Source organism: Papio anubis, chromosome 7 (assembly GCF_008728515.1).
Source record: "Papio anubis isolate 15944 chromosome 7, Panubis1.0, whole genome shotgun sequence".
NCBI classification, from domain to species: Eukaryota; Metazoa; Chordata; class Mammalia; order Primates; family Cercopithecidae; genus Papio; species Papio anubis.
Genome location: NC_044982.1, coordinates 108211116 through 108229181, shown reverse-complemented (window position 1 = coordinate 108229181; position 18066 = coordinate 108211116). Strand labels below are relative to the sequence as shown.

At 45.7% G+C, this 18066-nt stretch overlaps 1 protein-coding gene across 4 annotated transcripts in view; it reads left to right on the top strand.

Annotated features, from left to right (window-relative positions):
* CEMIP (cell migration inducing hyaluronidase 1) overlaps positions 1-18066 on the top strand; it is a 171771-nt gene that overhangs the window by 90035 nt on the left and 63670 nt on the right. For 2 of the 4 annotated variants that reach the window (XM_009210765.2, XM_003901294.4), the window contains exons 2-7: positions 3343-3452; positions 8063-8209; positions 9063-9201; positions 10251-10487; positions 13628-13807; positions 17152-17222. In XM_009210765.2, the coding sequence (XP_009209029.1) occupies positions 3359-3452; positions 8063-8209; positions 9063-9201; positions 10251-10487; positions 13628-13807; positions 17152-17222 (868 nt within the window). In that variant the 5' untranslated portion in view covers positions 3343-3358. Of the gene's footprint in view, positions 1-2299; positions 3453-8062; positions 8210-9062; positions 9202-10250; positions 10488-13627; positions 13808-17151; positions 17223-18066 lie in introns of those variants that run through there. The other 2 variants (XM_017960862.2, XM_021940816.2) reach the window with 1 other exon arrangement.

Sequence of the window (18066 nt, the reverse complement as noted above, 5' to 3'; positions counted from 1 at the left end):
TGGAGGCTCCTGTAACACTTGGTTTCTCTTCCCCTGTCTCCCCTTGCTCTGCAGGTGACAAGCCCTGGACTCCGGTGCAGCTGGGGCTAGGGCTACCTGAAGGGAGAGCAGAGACTCAGGTGCCCAGTGAGCAATGGCAGTGAGGAGCAGAGAGCGACGCCAGCAAGCAACGCCTCCTGGCCCTGTTTTTGCTCTTGTATCTCTTGACCCAGTGAGGCCCAGCAACCACGGGGACTGAGTAGCAGTTGGATCTGGGGGCAGCCAAACTTCTGGAAAATTTTAGCTTGTTATTGTGAAGACTTGTGGAGTATCCCAAAGTGCTGGCTTTCAGAAACGGGTGCCTGCATTTTCTTCTGCACAGGCTCTGCTGAAGGAGTTTGCTGCACCCTTGAAGGGACAGGCAAGCTCAGGTCCTCATGGCTCGATCTCTGAGCAGCCCTCTAACCCAGTGAGGACAGCGGTCAACCAGTCTCCAGCTAACAGCTTCCTGCAGAGACTTCCAGCATTGTTAGCTAACGTGCGCTCTTCTGAGGCCTTCAACAGCTGGGAACTGTTTCAAGACTATCTTGCCAGCTAAGAAGCGGAATCCCAGTTCTTGTTGCCAGAAAGCTTTTAATGGCCAATGGAGAATGCTGTCCTCCCTTGGTGAAAGAATTCCCAAGAGAAATTTGGGCATCTTTTAGGATTCACTTCAACAGAATGTTTCTCTGGACATGTGTCTTCAGGCACTGGAAGCTACTCAGGGGCAAGAAAGCACGGATGACCCCTTGCTCAGCAATGTGGGATTAGCCTCTTTGGGCAGGGCAATCTCTCTGCCCCCAGTGGCTTAGACAGCTGGCTCTGAGACATAGCAGAAGGTCTCACAAATGTTAGGAAAAGGAGGTTGAGCATTATTCCTCCATGTGGAATTATTTTTGCATTTATCCAGAAAGTGACTATTTTTTGGTCTTTGAAATCACCTGTGATATAATTAGAAGACATCAGAGATTCAATGTCCATGTCACCAACCTCCCCACTTGGTACCTGGGAAGTCTGAGGTCCACAGAAAGAAATGTCTTAATGAGGGTCACCCAACAAGTTAGGGCAGGAGGGATACCCCCACCCAACCTACCTCCCATACCCTGCCGCCTCCAACCTTGCTGTCTGTCATCTTCCTTTACCAAGGAAGGGCTCTTCTGAAGCCATGATGATTTGGGGCCCTTTGGCAGCAGACAGCAAACTATTAATACCTTTGGTTTTTCTAAACTGGTGGAGATCTGAAACCAGGGTTCTGGCTTTTCTCTGGGGACCATAAAATGCTCCTATTCCTGGGGTCCCCTTCTTTGTATTGCAAGGAGCATAAAATGGAGCACTCCTCTTCTGGGGGCCATGGGAAAGGAGCCATTCCCAGATGCTGTGATGCGTGACTTCAGCAATCTGGCTGAAGCGACTAGAATGGGCCCTGTTGTTCTCCACAAAGCAGGCTTGGGTCAGGCAGGGTGGCTGTTAAGAGGACACGGCCAGCATTGATTCTGGGAGTATCGTTTCCTCCCTCCCCCGGCCTCCCAAGCACACCTGTGTGGGAGGTACCAGGCAGAAGGCCCAGTGTTCTCCTTTCAGACCCCTTGGCTGTCCCAACTCACTGAACTCGCACAAAGAGCTTCACTTTGAACCGAAAGGTCAGGAGTGATCAGATTTTTCACTGAGCTTGTTCAAAGGGAGGAGCCTGGGCTGGGTGAGATAGATTTGGGCCCTTTTCTCAGTGTGGGAGAGTATCTGTTTGTTCCTGGGCACAACTACAGTCATATTCATAGGAGGAATTGGGGAGATGGCATAGAAGCTGCAGCTGGCCACCCCCAAAGCTCATCTAAGTTCTCTGTGTGTGCTACAGAGGACTTGAACAAAGACATCTCTCCGAGTGATATTATAGCCTGAAAAGGAAATCTCACATCTTTTCCTTTATTAAGTTCCTGTCTTGAGGTTTACCTAGACAGATTCCCATAGTAAACTTCTATATGAGTAAAAGTGAAAAAAATAACAGTGGCTTAAATAAAATCGAAGTTTAATAAACTAGAAGTTTAATTCAGGCCAGAGATGGTGGCTTACACCTGTAATCCCAACACTTTTGGATCACTTGAGGTCAGGAGTTTGAGACCAACCTGGCCAACATGGTGAAACGCTGTCTCTACTAAAAATACAGAAATTAGCCAGGTGTGGTGGTACATGCCTGCAATCCCGACTACTGGCGAGGCTGAGGCAAGAGAATTGCTTGAATCCAGGAGGTGGGGGTTGCAGTGAGCCGAGATCCTGCCACTACACTCTAGCCTGGGTGACAGAGCAAAACTCTGTCTTAATAAAACAAAATAAAATAAAATAGTTTAATTCTCTCTCAATAAAATGAGTCCATCATCTAGGGCTGTTTTCATTCTACACAGGGTCGGGACCTAAGTTTTCTCTCTGCTTGCATTGGCATCCTCAGTGCATGCATGGCTGCTACTATATGGCCCAAGATAGCTGCTGAAAACCCAGCCATCACATCTTCCTTCCAGCTAGCAGGAAGGAGAAGGGAGAGAAGAAAGTCTTTCTGTCCTTCCTTCAAGGGAGTTTCCTGGAATTCAGACACTATACTTCTGCTATATTGGCCAGAGCTGAATTCCAAGGCCACAACTAATGCAAGGGAGACTAAGGAATGTAATCTTTATTCTAGGTAGCCGTGTGCTCAGATAAAAACCAGGGATTCTGCTACTGAGGAAGGAGAAGAAAATGAATATTGGGGACAATTAGCTATCTTTGCCACATCTTCCTCCTAGATAGATAAGAAGAGGGTTTATAACATGCAGGCATCTATATTTATGTTTTCAATATTAATATCCAAGGCTGGATTAGAAGCATAGACTGATAACATAAAGGTTAGAAATCATCCAGTCCACACCCTCATTTCAAAGGTTAGAAAACTGAGATCCAGAGAGATTAAACAGATCATCTGAGATCACACAGCAAGTTGGTGGAATCTAATACCCAGCTCATGTTTAGTGGGAATATTTTTGTTCTGCTCTGTTTCTTAACTTAAGAAAAAAGCTTCATTCTGGAGGGGAGGGAGTTTTGAGTGCCAAGGATGAAATTCCATCTATCATTCGGTCTCTGAGCTGCAGGACACAGGCAGGACAACGGTAGGGTTTTCATGCCCCAGTCTGCCCAGCCTTGAGCTGTGGCAGCTGGGGAAGCCACTGGTGAGGACGCTGCACTGGAGTGTGGGCTGGCTGGAGTGTGCACATTCTGGCACTGCCTGTCTCCGTGTCAGCCCTGTGTACTGATTCCAGCCTGCCAAGGCTGCATGTCTGACTCTGTGTGCTTCTCTTTCAGGGAGCACGCTGCCAGGATGGGAGCTGCTGGGAGGCAGGACTTCTCCTTCAAGGCTATGCTGACAATCAGCTGGCTTACACTGACCTGCTTCCCTGGGGCCACATCCACAGGTGAGCACTGCAAACAGAGGGACCTCTGTATCTCAGCATGGAAGGCACGGCCCCTCACTGGAGCAAGGCTGCTGTTGGGGGAGCCAGGAGAAGGAGCCATAGGAGTGGGTCAGGGTGCCTGGGCCTTGGCCCCACCTTACTAAACTCCTTGGTCCCCAGCACGTTTCATCCTGGGCTTCAGTTTCATCATCCACAAAATGAAGGGATTGGACTAGAATCAGGGGTTGCAAACTCAGTGCCTACAGGAGCCAGGTACCTGATACAAATGAGTGAAGCTGACCAGGTAGGGAAACACTTTTCTCAGTTCTAGCCAATTACTACTGTGGGAAAGTGGATCCCCTTTTGCAGGATCTGAATTTTTCAGAGAAACCAGAAATCTAGAGCTTTATGTAAAATCTCCCTAGTTTTTAAATGTTACCAATGAATTCAAAATGTAAAAACCACTCTAAGAGGCTGAAAAAAAAAAATAAAACCCCACATATCTGAGAGATATCTTTCCAACTCTGTCTGGACCACCTGGTCTCAATGCTCCCTTTCTGCTTTGGTATCTTAGGATCTGGGTACATGAAAGTACTTTTCAGCTGTGATGCTCTAAGCCAGGTTTAGATCTATTTTTCTATCTCAACATTGTCAACTTTTTCTTCAAGTGATTTTCAGTTAACATCTAGAAGTGTAAGGTAAGTTTTCCTGGGCTACAGGAAACACTGATCAGATCATCCAAACTTGGGACAGAAGACAGTGAGAGACAGGGACAATTTTTAAATTTCAGATGGGGGTTTAGTGCTACAATATTATAATCACCTTTGATTACTCTTTTATTAATGTTATTTTTATGTCCATTGAGTTGGATGCTTTTCTATAAGAATAAAGAACCTTACATCAAATTTATATTGTTTTTCTCTACCCATTGATAGAAGAAAATAATTGATAACTAGTGAAATTCCTTCACTGTGATTTCTTGAAGAATATTTCTGATCCTTAGGGGACACAGCAAGTAGCTTTTTTTTTTTTTTCTTGAGACAGGGTCTCACTCTGTTGCCTAAGCTGGAATGCAGTGATATGATCATGGTTCACTGCAACCTCTACCTCCTGGGCTCAAAAGATTCTCTCATCTCAGCCTCCCTAGTAGCTGGGACCACAGATGCACACCACTATGCCTGGCTGTTTTTAGAAGTTTTTAGTAGAGACAGTGTCCCACTATGTTGTCCAGGCTAGTCTCGAACTCCCAGGCTCAAGGGATCCTCCAGCCTCGGTTTCCCAATGTGCTGGGATTACAGGTGTGAGCCACCATGCCTGGCCAGTAGTCCATATTTTAACTTTCCAGGCAATAACTGGCTATATTACCTGAATTCATTCATTTATCCTTCTTTCATTTATTGAATTAACAAACACAGAGTGAGCATTGACTCTGTGCCAGGAACTGGGTTTGGGTTCATCTTTTAGGGTGACTTACCCTAAAGGTGATCCACCTTGGAGAGGAGCCCTCAGGTACTTCCCTTGATTATTTCTTCCCGCATCCTGCCACCTTTCTTGCTGTTTGCATATCAGCCATGTGGAAAGGGGCTGAGCTTCTGGTTCCCTCTGGCCTGTGCTTTTCTCTGATGTCAGAGGGATGTAGAAGCCAACCCTTGCTATTCATGCTCCAAGTAGGTCGGGCTTGCATTCCCTCTCAATCCCGCTTCTAGTGGCCTCTCCTGGGAAAGTGAGGGTGGTTGCCATGGTGATAGTTCAGCAAAAGCCCTGACCCTCTTTAGACACTTTCTGATTCATACAAATGAAAAGCCACTGACACTGGCCTTCACTGAGAGGAAAATGTCCAGCTCCAAAAAAGGAGTGTCCATTCAAGGCCAATGTTGCACCTGCTGTGCTTTAGCGGTGGTGTCAGAGCTTCTGGAGAGCTGGGATGTGTGGTCACAGACTGACCAATTTCAAATCCAGATGCAAAGTCTATGCAAACTCCTGCACTTGGAGAGTGAAAAGGACAGTCAGGATTGTCCTGGCAGATGTGGACTACAAGGCTGCAAGGCTTTGTCCAGTGGAGTTGCAATGGCTCCTTCCAGCATACTCATGGCTCCTTGCCTGGACCACTGGGATCCTCAGCTGGCCACATATGTTCACCACATGGCTGGGAATTCACCACCTTGGAGCCTGACACTCTTGTCCAGGACTTGATGGAAGGCAGCCCGGGGCCTCTGACTGGCCTCTACTGGAAGCCAGCCAAGCACCTGACCCTGTCTGGAGATAAAACCAGCAGTGGGTTTCGCAGCCCAGCCCTCAAGACCATCCTTGGCTGCTCAGTATCACTGCAGAGAGCCCACCCCACCGCTGGCAACTCTGCTCTTACATTAAAATGGAAAGTCCACTGATGAGCAAACCCACGTCTTCCCAAATTGTTTCCTTTTGTTGCCACTGCTTGAGCCCCTTGATATTTACAATAGCTGGAAGAGCTACTTTGGTGAAACTCTAAAAAATATGAAATTCTTTTCTTAATGAAAGAGATCCAAAGCCTGTGCTAGGGCTGACAGCAAGGCAGAGGGAGCCTAGAGGAGGGTTGTTATGGGGCTGGAAGTGGGGATGAGGATGAGATCCAGCCAGCGGACACTGAGTGCCTACACTCCGCTTTGCAGAGAATAGAAGGGCCAGTAGCTGCCTTTGGATGGGCAAAAAGGACAATTCAGTGTGGGTGTGGGGTCTGTATCTGGTGCTTTTGAGTGCAGATGAAGGGGGAACTTTCTTCGAGTTTTCCTTGACATATATAAATATGGGACAGACACTCTTACTCTGGAGATAGCTGAATAAAAATCAAGGAGCATTTAGAACTGACATGCCAGTAATTGCATTGTATTACTCTGTTTTCATGCTACTGATAAAGACATACCCGAGGCTGGGTAATTTATAAAGAGAAAGAGGTTTAATGGACTCACAGTTCCACATGAGTGGGGAGGCCTCACAATCATGGTAGAAGGTGAAAGGTACATCTTACATGGCAGCAGACAAGAGGAAATGAGAATGAAGTAAAAGGTGATTCCCCTGATAAAACCATCAGATTTCCTGAGATGTATTCACTACCATGAGAACAGTATGGAGAAAACCGCCCCCATGATTCAATTATATCCCACTGGGTCCCTCTCAAAACACATGAGAATTGTGAGAGCTACAATTCAGGTTGAGATTTGGGTGGGGACACAGCCACCATATCATGCGCTGAAGCCAGAGTTCCTCCCAGGGTCCATGGCACCCTCTTTGCTTGAGAGACACAGCCTCTCCTAGACTCCCTTCTTCAGGGCCTGACCTGTGAGCTTGCTTCCATTCCTTCCAGTACCTGCCCCAGAGTTTCTCATCTGAAACCTTGCCCTGCCATGAGCTTACCTGCACGTCAGCTTCCCGCCTCCTCACCACCACCCTAGGTTATTTTGAAAACTACTGTTTCATACTTCACACCTTTCTGGTCACAGAAAAAAGAAGGGCCACCGGGGCTTGTTCTCAGAGCCAGTTTATTTTCATCTTGTTTTGTCCATTGTCTTTTCCCACCTGTTTGCCTCTGAATTTTCCATGCTATTGATGGAGATTGTTCCAGTCCCTGTGACAGCACCAGTCCTCTTCACTCAAGCCTTGTTAGCCATGTGAACATAGAGACTTCTTCCTGTGCTTCTACAGAGGTCAGGGAGAAGTGCCTCTGCAATACCCACCCCAGGTCTTTTTAGACTCAACTAAACATATCAGACTCATTAGGTGACCACATGTCACACTGGTCATCAGGCTCCTTTGGAAAATATAGAATGGGAAACACAGATGCCATCAGAGCAGCATCAGGCTCCTCTCTTCCATGGGAGTGGTCCTGGCAGCCTTCCAGACAGCCATCCAGAAGCTGTTGTCTTTGGTTCTCCAGGTGACAGCTCAGGTGAAAGGAAATAAGACTGTAACTGGACAAGTGTGGAGACCACTGTGTCTTAGAAGCCTCATGCCCCACTGGAGCTCGTAGCAACTCCATTTTAAGAGTCACCGCACTCAGGGAAGCCTACAGTGTGACATCTCCACCACGTATAAATATAAACTATAGTTCCTCCCAGTTTAGATGACATTCACCAATCAGGGGTCACTTTGTTGTAAACAATGTTGCTAGGTAACAATTTATATAATATTGTCTTTCTCAGGTTTCCAGGGGAACAGAGCTAGAAAATTAACCAAAGGTCTAATTCTCATGCAGAAAGGGAAAGAGCTTTATTAGCTATTCAAATGTTGCTTTCCAGAAGACAGAATATCTTGAAATCTGAGTAGTCTAGGTAAATCATCGCGTAACTTCAGAGTTTGGAATGTCCTGAGAAGCCATCTATCTACCCTTTATTTTGCAAATGGGAAAACTGAACCCAGAAAAGGGAAGTGACTTATTCACAGATATGTGATGAATTCATGCAAAATATATGACTGGTCCCCAAGGTTCCAGCCTCCTATGTCAGGAGGTTTCTCAGCTCTCTAAGGTCTTTCTTTTAGCTCTAACAGAGAAGAGGCAGGGGCCTTAAAGATGCATGGGAGTCCCCCTTTTGGCCTGTAGCATTCTTGCTTGGTGAGGCTGGTAGATGGGAACAGTGACATCTCTCTGTCCTTGGCAGTGGCTGCTGGGTGCCCTGACCAGAGCCCTGAGTTGCAACCCTGGAACCCTGGCCATGACCAAGACTACCATGTGCATATCAGCCAGGGCAAGACACTGCTGCTCACCTCTTCTGCCACAGTCTATTCCATCCACATCTCAGAGGGAGGTAAGCCAATCTCTCTCTGCTGCTCCCTCTTCCCTCTACTGCCCCACAACTTAGCAGATAGGATGCAGGTTGCCATGAGCTCAGATGGACAGAATAAACATCACATGATTTGGGTTCATGTTGGCATTTGGTTGTTTGAGATAACCATCAGGTCTGAGCTGTTAGGAATGGCTTGTCGGAGGTCCAATCTTAGTGAAAGGAGCATTTATAGAGGAAACTCCTTATTGGTGTTTTGAGTAATTCTGCTTATGTTACCTTTAGAGGCCTGGTCGTTGAATGCAGTACATGCAGTGATGGCATTTGAGCAGACAGACATTATTTACACATTGTAAAGCAGACAGCATAGAAAAGGAATTACAGCCAGCCCTCTGTATCTGTGGGTTCTGCTCATGAATTCAACGAATCCCAGATTGAAAATATTCCAGAAAATTTGCACCTGTACCGAACATGTACAGACTTTTTTTCTTGTCATTATTTCCTAAAAATACAGTTTAACAATGATTTATACAGTATTTACACTGAATGAGGTATTATAAGCAATCTAGAGATGATTTCATGTATATGGGAGGATATGCATAGGTTAGATGCAAATATGCAAATACTATGCCATTTGAACCAGGAACTGGAGCATTCATGGAGTTTGGTATCTGTGGGAGGTGCTGGAACCAATTCCCTTCAGATACTGAGGGATGACTGTACTTGTAAGTACACCAAGCATAGAAATGTTTGGAAGATGTGCCTTTTTGCCTGTCCCGGTGAGATGGGGGTTGCTTAGGGAGTCTGCCCTTGGCTCTGATATAACCTTACCCTTAACACTGTGTTATTAAACCTCCCCCCAATGCTACCTCTTCAGGCAAGCTAGTCATTAAAGACCACAATGAGCCAATTGTTTTGCGAACCCGGCACATCCTGATTGACAACGGAGGAGAGCTGCATGCTGGGAGTGCCCTCTGCCCTTTCCAGGGCAATTTCACCATCATTTTGTATGGAAGGTGCGTAGACCACTCCTACAGATCAAATGCCACCCATGGATCTGACAAGAGGGAGGCTTTCCAAGACAGAGAGAGAGGCAAGAGGGCAAGACTTGTCTGTAAGATAGGAACCATTCTGTCCTGCCAGATGGGGATCATGAACAAGACAGACATGGTGATTTGGGAGAGCTGAAGTCCATGAGGCATGTTATTTATAGTGGCCTGGATGCTATACTTGTTTTAGAGATGGGTCTGCCAGCCTTTCAGCTATCTTCCAATCATATCATGTTCAGGGAGGCTCTGCAAGTGTTTATATAATAGGCTACGATGGACAAGATACAGGAAAATTCCAAGTGGTACTTGCCCCCTGGCTGTGTTCCCTCTTTAAACAATTGAGAGTGCTAAGAAGTGAGAGCCAGGAATGCACAAAGGTATGCAGTTCATGTCCAGGTGATTCTGCATCTGATATGGACCAAAATACAAAACACTTAGAACTGAATGGAAGACGTGCCAACCTGTGAACTAATAATTGGCACTTCTGCTTGGCCCTGAGGGCTTTATTTTGGTCTGGCTTAGGAAGATTGGGTTGCTAATGTTTTTGTTGTTATTGTTGTTGTTGCTTTGAGATGGAGTCTTGCTCTGTGGCCCAGGCTGGAGGGCAGTGGCATGATCTCAACTTACCACAACCTCTGCTTCCAGGTTCAAGCAATTCTGGTGCCTCAACCTCCCAAATACCTGGAACTACAGGCGTGTTCCACCACACCTGGCTGATTCTTATATTTTTAGAAGAGATGGAGTTTCACCATGTTGGCCAGGCTGGTCTTGAACTCCTGACCTCAAGTGGTCTGCCCGCCTCGGCCTCTCAACATGCTGGGATTACAGGCATGACCCACCATGCCCTGCTGCTAGTGTTATTTTTGCTGACCTTAGGTGATAAAAGTGTAATTGGCTCTATGGTGGCTATGGTGGGGAGTCAGGGAGCTGAGCTGTGACTCCTAGGTTCCCTCTGGGTTCAGTATCCAGTAAAAGAGATGTGTCAGCCAACTTTGGGGAGCTGTTTTCTCTTGCAGGGCTGATGAAGGTATTCAGCCAGATCCTTACTATGGTCTGAAGTACATTGGGGTCGGTAGAGGAGGCACTCTTGAGTTGCATGGACAGAAAAAGCTCTCCTGGACATTTCTGAACAAGACCCTTCACCCAGGTGGCATGGCAGAAGGAGGCTATTTTTTTGAAAGAAGCTGGGGCCACCGTGGAGTTATTGTTCACGTCATCGACCCCAAATCAGGCACAGTCATCCATTCTGACCGGTAAGGTTTGCCTTCACTTAAACGTATACTCATTCATTCAAAGTACGCTTATTGAGTGTGCTTCCTGGCCAGGTGCTGCTCTAGGTGCTGGGAGAACAGCATGAATGAAACAGACGGAAATCCCTGCCTTCAAGGAGTTCTGTCCTTCCCCAGGCATTGGCCCAATGATGCTGAACTGAAGAGGAGCAAGCATACACACATACGTACACATAACGTAGTTTCAGATTGTGATAATTGGTAGTAAGTGGGAAAAAAGACAGAGTGAGATGCTAGAGTGTAACTAGGGAAGACCACTTTGGATAGGGTGGTCAGGGAAAGGCAGTGTAAGGACGCAACATGTGAGCTGAGAAATGAAGGGTGAGGCTATGTCAGGGAAAGAGTGTTCAAGAGAGAGAACAAGTGCAGAAGGCCAGAGGTATGAAAGGGCATGACATTCTCAAATGAAGGAAAGGCCATTAGAGTGGTGGGAGCACTGCGAGTGGCGCAAGAGCAGCACACAGTCACTTGGAAGTTACAAATGGGGATGGGACAGGACCTCAGAGGCCATGATAAGGAGGTGGGTTTTCTTCTAAGTGGGATGCAAAGTCACTGAAAGGCATTAAGAAGAGCATGAGCTGATTTAAAAGAACTTTCTGGCTACTATGTAGAGAATGGTTTTAATTGTGGAGGCAAAAGCAAAGACGGTGCAGGGGGTTAGGAAGCTTCTGCTGTGGTCTAGGCAAGACATGGCAGTGGTGAGACCCAAAAGGAATGACGGTTAGTGGATGTACCTGTGAGATGTTTGGAAGGCAGCATGGGCAGGTGTAAGCTGGCAGATTCTGCCAAGGCTGGACCTTCCCTGCAATCCCAGGGGCTCTCATCCTGGCCCTTCAGAGGGAAGGACAGAGGTGTGGTAGACAAGCAGAGACAGAGCAATCCTGGGGCTGCTGGGGGAGGGAGACAGGCATTCCTCAAGAACAGGGCCCAAGCTGTGGGTGTCACCATGAAGGCAGCAGGAGCCAGCTGTGGTCAGGGACAGGGTGGGCAGGAGCTGAAGTGCCTGCTGGTGCTCACAGACACCCAACATTTCTGGTAAACATTAGTACCTTTAATAGTCACTGGACTTTCTCCCCGCAAAACGCTGTTCATCACTTTACCTGTCAAATATATTCAATCTTCATCAAAATTCTGTGAGGCAGGTTCTGTTATTATCCACCTTATACAGATGAAAGCACTGAGGCTCACAGGGCTAAATTTACTCAGTCACAAGGTTGGAACGTGTTGGAAATGGGATTCAAACCCAGGTGTGCCTGTATTGCCTCCATGGGCTGCCTAGTGACAGCCATTTGCCTTGCCCTGAGACTGAGCAAGGTTGAGCCCACAGGAAACAGCTGACGCCTTGATTGACACAAAGTATGTCAGGGAGCCCCTGCCTTCATACTAGAGAGGATGGCCTCTTCAATTGTGTGCTGATCTTTTTGGTGCTGTTTCTTAAGTACAACACTGTTACTTGCAGAGATCTAACTTAAAGTTTATTTACTGACCTGTTAATGAGAAGTGATCTGGACAGATGCTGTGGAGATGGCAAGGACAGAATGTCTGTTTGTTCCGAATATCTTTTACCTAAAGTATGTGTTGGAGATCTCAATAATCTGATAGATGAATGTGTATGAGTAAAGATATTAATAAGCACACACGCACGCACACACACACACGTAAATGCAAGCAAAAGTCATCTGAGAAGGTCACTCAGAGAAGCAGGAACTTAGGTCAGCTCTTGAAAGGTAGCAGGTGTTTGATCAGGTAGAGAAAAGGTGGGAAGGAATGATGAAGACAGGAGTGGGTGGGTGAGGTGGTCACTGAGAAGCACTAGGCTTGTAGCAGGAGCTTCCTGGGGAAGGTCAGCGGAGGGTGCGAGCTTAGGTGGGACTGGACCAGATTGTGCCACAGTTAGAAACAAGTGTGAGGACCCAGGAGCAGCTATCCAGCTACCACTGGTACCAACATTGTTTTTCTTTTCCAAAAACTTCCTTAGATTACTTTTCCAGATTCCTTTTAGAACTATTTTCCTTAAGTTCCAAGACATACTCTTTAGGAATTTCCACTGTAATTGCATAAAATCTTTATCCTTACATGGGGAAGAGTTTGAATCATTACAAAATTGTGTCTTTGCTTTGTAAATTATTCTCACCAGAAGTATATATTTTTTGTGTGTGATTTGTATTTCATGGATATTTTATGTGCATGAGGGTAGGTTATCAGTCAATTTGGAGATTATTAGTTCTTGCTCTTATAAGAGATCTGCTGTCTAACATTGCACGATACTGTATAGTACACTTAAAATTTTAAGAGGGTGGATCTCAACGTAAGTGTTCTTACCACAATAAAGTAAAATAATTTTTACTTTATTAAATTATTAAATTAATTAATTTACTTTATTAAAAATTTATTAAATTAATAAAGTAAAATAATTTTTAAAAAGTAAACAGGAGAAAATAGCAATGCAACAACATTTACAATACTCAAATGTTATATGACTGCTAGTGTGTGAATCAAGATTACATTTTAATGATTCTAAGATGCATTATCATAAGAATCATTAACAGGTCAATAAATAAACTTTAAGTTGGATCTCTGCAAGTAACTCTCTGCAAGCTGCTCTAGGGGTGGGAGAAGGGATTTGGGATAGTCTCCATGTCATTTCCAAGAATTCTAGTACTGGTGTTTTAGTCTAGATCAGAGATATAAATTCCTAATGCCCTAGCTATCTGAACTATCTCCTAAAGTCAGGCTCTTGCAAGAGGCATGATCCTCTGCCTCCAGGATGAAAAGGGAACATCAAAAGGCCTAGACCTCAAGTATGTGACCCACTCAATATCCTGGAGCTTGAAGTCTTCACTGCTGCAATCATTTCTTTGGCATTTTACTTAGTGAATGAACATTATGGTCAAGTCATAACCCTTCTTCTTGGCTATCCCTGTATGGTATGCAAAATAATGAAACATGCTTGCTCTTTAAAGAAAAGGCTTCCTTCTTTAAGAATTGTTAGCCCTGGGATCATCGGATAGCATGTTAGTTGTTGCAGCACAGACATGTGCTTAGAGTTCTCTGTTTTGGCGTCTGTCAAGACTATTCAGATCTCTTCTCTCTGCCCTTTTTAGGTTTGACACCTATAGATCCAAGAAAGAGAGTGAACGTCTGGTCCAGTATTTGAACGCGGTGCCCAATGGCAGGATCCTTTCTGTTGCAGTGAATGATGAAGGTTCTCGAAATCTGGATGACATGGCCAGGAAGGCAATGACCAAATTGGGAAGCAAACACTTCCTGCACCTTGGATTTAGGTACTGCCCCTCACTTCGGCTTCCACTGGGCTCTGGAACATTGAAACCACCCTATCCCACTGAGAATTTACCTTTCCCATCTCCTTTCCCTATAGCCGTACCATCCTAAATGACCTGGTGGATACAGGCATTTGCATTTGACATCTGCATTTGGCATATTTGGGGATTGTTCTTAAAGAAAGCTTGTTTTTTTCTTACAAGCATAGTTCACTCAAAAAACACAAAAGCTCTGTGTTTATATGAACTCATTCATTCAGCCAACCACTTACAAAATATTAAGTGAGTATCCACTGTGTGTAAGAGCCATGCCTCCAATGCACAACTAATATTCATTTTCCCTTTCTTTGGCAAAGGGATCTTGTCATGGCTTGGGGATTGGCAGATAGTTTTTCAAAGATTATGTGAAATGTTTCTGCTGAGGCAAATGCCCAAGGAGAAGCAGCCCTTTGACATGTTCTAGTGTGTGTTTTGTTTGCCTTGGAGTGCAGCATCATGCCTATCATTGGCATGCACACACATTGGCACCAAGAGGACGCTGCTTGCCCCATAGTAAACACACCTTTAAAAAAAAATTCATTTAACTTAAAGTTCCGGGATGCATGTGCAGGATGTGCAGGTTTGTTACATAGGTAAACGTGTGCCGTGATGGTTTTCTGCACCTATCAACCCATCGCAGGGGTATTAAGCCCAGCATCCATTAGCTATTTGTCCTGATCCTCTCCTTCCCTCTGCCCCCGCCCCTGCCAGGCCCCAGTGTGTGTTGTTCCCCTCCATGTGTCCATGGTAAGCATGCCTTTTCATCATGTTGAATCAAATCTCAGCTCAGTGGAAAGTTGAGGTTATCTGTCCCACGGCTATTTAGAGATTATGATGCTCCCCACTTCAGCTTCCCGCATCTGGGAGCAAGATCAGAGGGAAGCCAGAGACTTTTCTGGGCTCGGAGCAAAGCAATTTTGCTGGCTGGGCAGAAATTCCCTGGGCAAGGGAGGGGTGCTCCAGGTTCCAGAGTGCATTCTCCGACAGCCCAGAGACTACTTCTTCTGGATGGGAAACTCAAGCAGGAAACTTAAGCAGCCAAAGATGACAATGATACCTTGGCATTGCAAGTCTCCTTTGTTAGCAAACACTAAGTGCACTTCCATTCTGTTGTTTTATAAACCAAAAGGCCAGTTTATTAATTTACAGTGAGAGTTAGAAACACCAGGAAGCTGACTACTTAGGGCCTCAGCAGAAGAAGAAAGTGGCTAAGGGCCCAAGATCTGGCATCCGGTGGCCTGAGTTTGAGTCTGGGTTGCACCTCCTAGGAGGTGTCACTGCAGGCAAGTGACTCATTCTCTTTGCCTGGTCCTGAGTCTGTAAAATAGGATATACCAGCAGCTATCTCAAAGGACTATGGGACAATTAAATGTGATAATATGAGCAAAATATTTTTCATCATGTCTGGCACAGAATAAGCACTCCATAAATGTTAACAACTATTTTCTCCTTATAAACAAGAGCCACTGGAAAGATGGGCACTCGCCATCTTTTGCTAGGGCGGTTCACATGGGCAAAGGAGATATGTAGGCAGGAATTACATGTCCATACCTCATTTGTATAGAGACATTCTTTGAGTGATAAACTTAAAGCATCGAAAATCAGTAGAAGAACTGAAACTTGGACCCTTGTTCACACATTCAGGAAATGATTATTGAACACATACTGGTGGGAGGTACTCGGTTAGACCAGGTGTCCTGAGCTCTCGGGGGAAGGCAGGAATGAATGGAAATTGGTGACGGGGCATGAGAGAGCAACAGAGCGGGCAAGTGGAATTTAGTGCAGATGAACACATGAGGATGAGACCAAGAAAGTTCCCATAGAGAGATCAGCAGCTTCGGAGGCCCAGGGGCAAAAGTATGCCTCTCCCAAAGAAGGTGGGGATGGTCAGGCAGTGGCAGTATATGAGAGAGGGCAAGGGATGAGACGTGAGGCTGGAGGAGGGCGGGAGCAGAGGACCTTCGATTCTGTGCCAAGGAGCTTGGATTTTATCCAAAGGGCAATGGGGAACTACTGAAGGATTTAAGCAGGAAAGTGGACAGTCAAATCCCCAACCTCAGTTAAACACCATTCAATAGTGACTCATTTTCCAAGACAAGAGATCAAAACAAGAATAATGAGAGCTATTCAGCACCAAAATCGATTGATGGCTTATAGTAAGAGAGGGCTACTGTAGGGGAGGAAAACCTCTTTCCTTCTACTCTTCTAAGTTCTTGGCTGGAGCACCTGCAACAAATCACTGATTAACAGGAGAAAAGCACACAAATGTAGTAAGTTTTACACAACACAGGAGCCTTCATAAGGAAACAAGGACCCAAAGAAACAGTTAAACCTGAGTATCTGTACACGAGGTTTGATGAAGTGGAGAGCTGTGGGAAAATGTGGTAGGACAAGGGGCTTGAGTTAAGCACAGTAAACAGGGGAAACTTAGCAAGGTCTCCGTTCCTTCAGTTTCCTCTTGGCTTCCTTCTGTGTTTGGGGATAAGGATGATCTTTTTCTCAGAATAAGGAAGGCCCTCTCACATAAAGGTCTTAGACCTGCTTCAGGGGAAAGTCAGACACTCCTTCCTGCCATTTCACAAATTCCTTGAGCTTGAAATATTAAATATGCCAAGTTGCCATTTTGGGGGGTAGCATGTCCTGAACCCCATTACTGCATTAGGCATTATGCAAAATGCCTAAAACAAAATGGGGTAAGAAAACCTTCCTGCCCTAAAGCAGCACGTGCTTTCATGGAGCAAAGATGGATGTACAATTTTTGAAAACCTTAAACCGTTTTTTGCTTCCCTCCCCATTAAGAAGAAGAGCGATTTCTCTCCTTTCCACGGCCCAAGGCAGATGGCTAGGGTAGTCAGTCACGTTAGCCTCTGGTATTTTCCTCGAGCTCAACTCTAGGGGAGCTGAGCATGAGAGAAACAACCTTTCTCTCTTGGAACATGTTTTCCTGAAGGTATCCAAGCACTTGCTTCAGGACATAATTGAGCTTGGCGGGAGGTATGGTAGGTCTGTTGGCTTGTTTGTTTATTTGTGATTCATACTCCCATCTTCTGCCAGAATGGAGCTGAAGAGACTCACAGGGAGCAAACATCAGGCAGGCCAGCGAGCGAGGAAGCCCAGAGGAGTGCTTGCAAAGAAAGGTGCTTCTTCTGGAGAAGAGAAGCCCAGCAAGTGAATGAATTTCCCCCAAACAGCAGGGAGGGACCCTCTTCCACCTGATGCTGCTTCAACTCTGTTCCATCCCCCCACACCCTGTGCAGGTTCAGACTCACGCAGAACTTTACTTTTTGTTACTTGTTTCTTTTTTTCAGACACCCTTGGAGTTTTCTAACTGTGAAAGGAAATCCATCTTCTTCAGTGGAAGACCATATTGAATATCATGGTAATACATAGCTGGCTGGAGGCCTGATTCCCTCCAGTGTCTCTCTGACCAAGAGGTGCAGGGCTTTTCTGAACAGCTCACTTTTCTCTGAGCATGATTGTCCAGCTCCCAATGCCTAGATGAGTGAGTAGCCGCTTAACTGGCCACCTTACATGGAAGTGGCAAAGGCCAATGCTGGCCAAAGATCCATCACTTGCGATAATATTTACCTTTTCATGGAAATCTTCACTGACTTAATCTAAAACCTAGAATTGGCATAGAAAAGATAAGAACGGAGATAGAGCCAGCAGGGTTGGTACTTTAAGAGCTAAAACGAGGCCAGGTGTGGTGGTTCACACTTGTAATCCCAGCATTTGGAAAGGCTGAGGCAGGTGGATCACTTGAGATCAGGAGTTCGAGACCACCCTAGCCAATATGGTAAAACCCTGTCTCTACTAAAAATACAAAAAAAAAAAAAAAAATTAGCCAGGCATGGTGGCGGGCGCCTGCAGTCCCAGCTACTTGGGAGGAGGTCGCACCACTGCACTCCAGCCTGGGTGACAGAGAGAGACCCCGTCTCAAAAAAATAAAAAATAAAAAATAAGAAGAGCTAAAACAACACTTTAGATGGGCTTTCAGGACACAGTGGTAGCCTCCTTTGCCCAGCAAAGGCTGTGGGAAGCGCTGCAGTTCTAATGCCAAGGAAGAATTCAGACCGTGAGACACGCTGGAGTTCTACAATCTGAATTCGTTGGGAGGCTGGAACTAAACTGTCAAAACTGAAGCAAAAGAATGGATGATAATCTGCTTCCCAAGTGAATGAATGTCCTGATTTTCTTTTATCTACTTAAAAAAATTTTTTTAA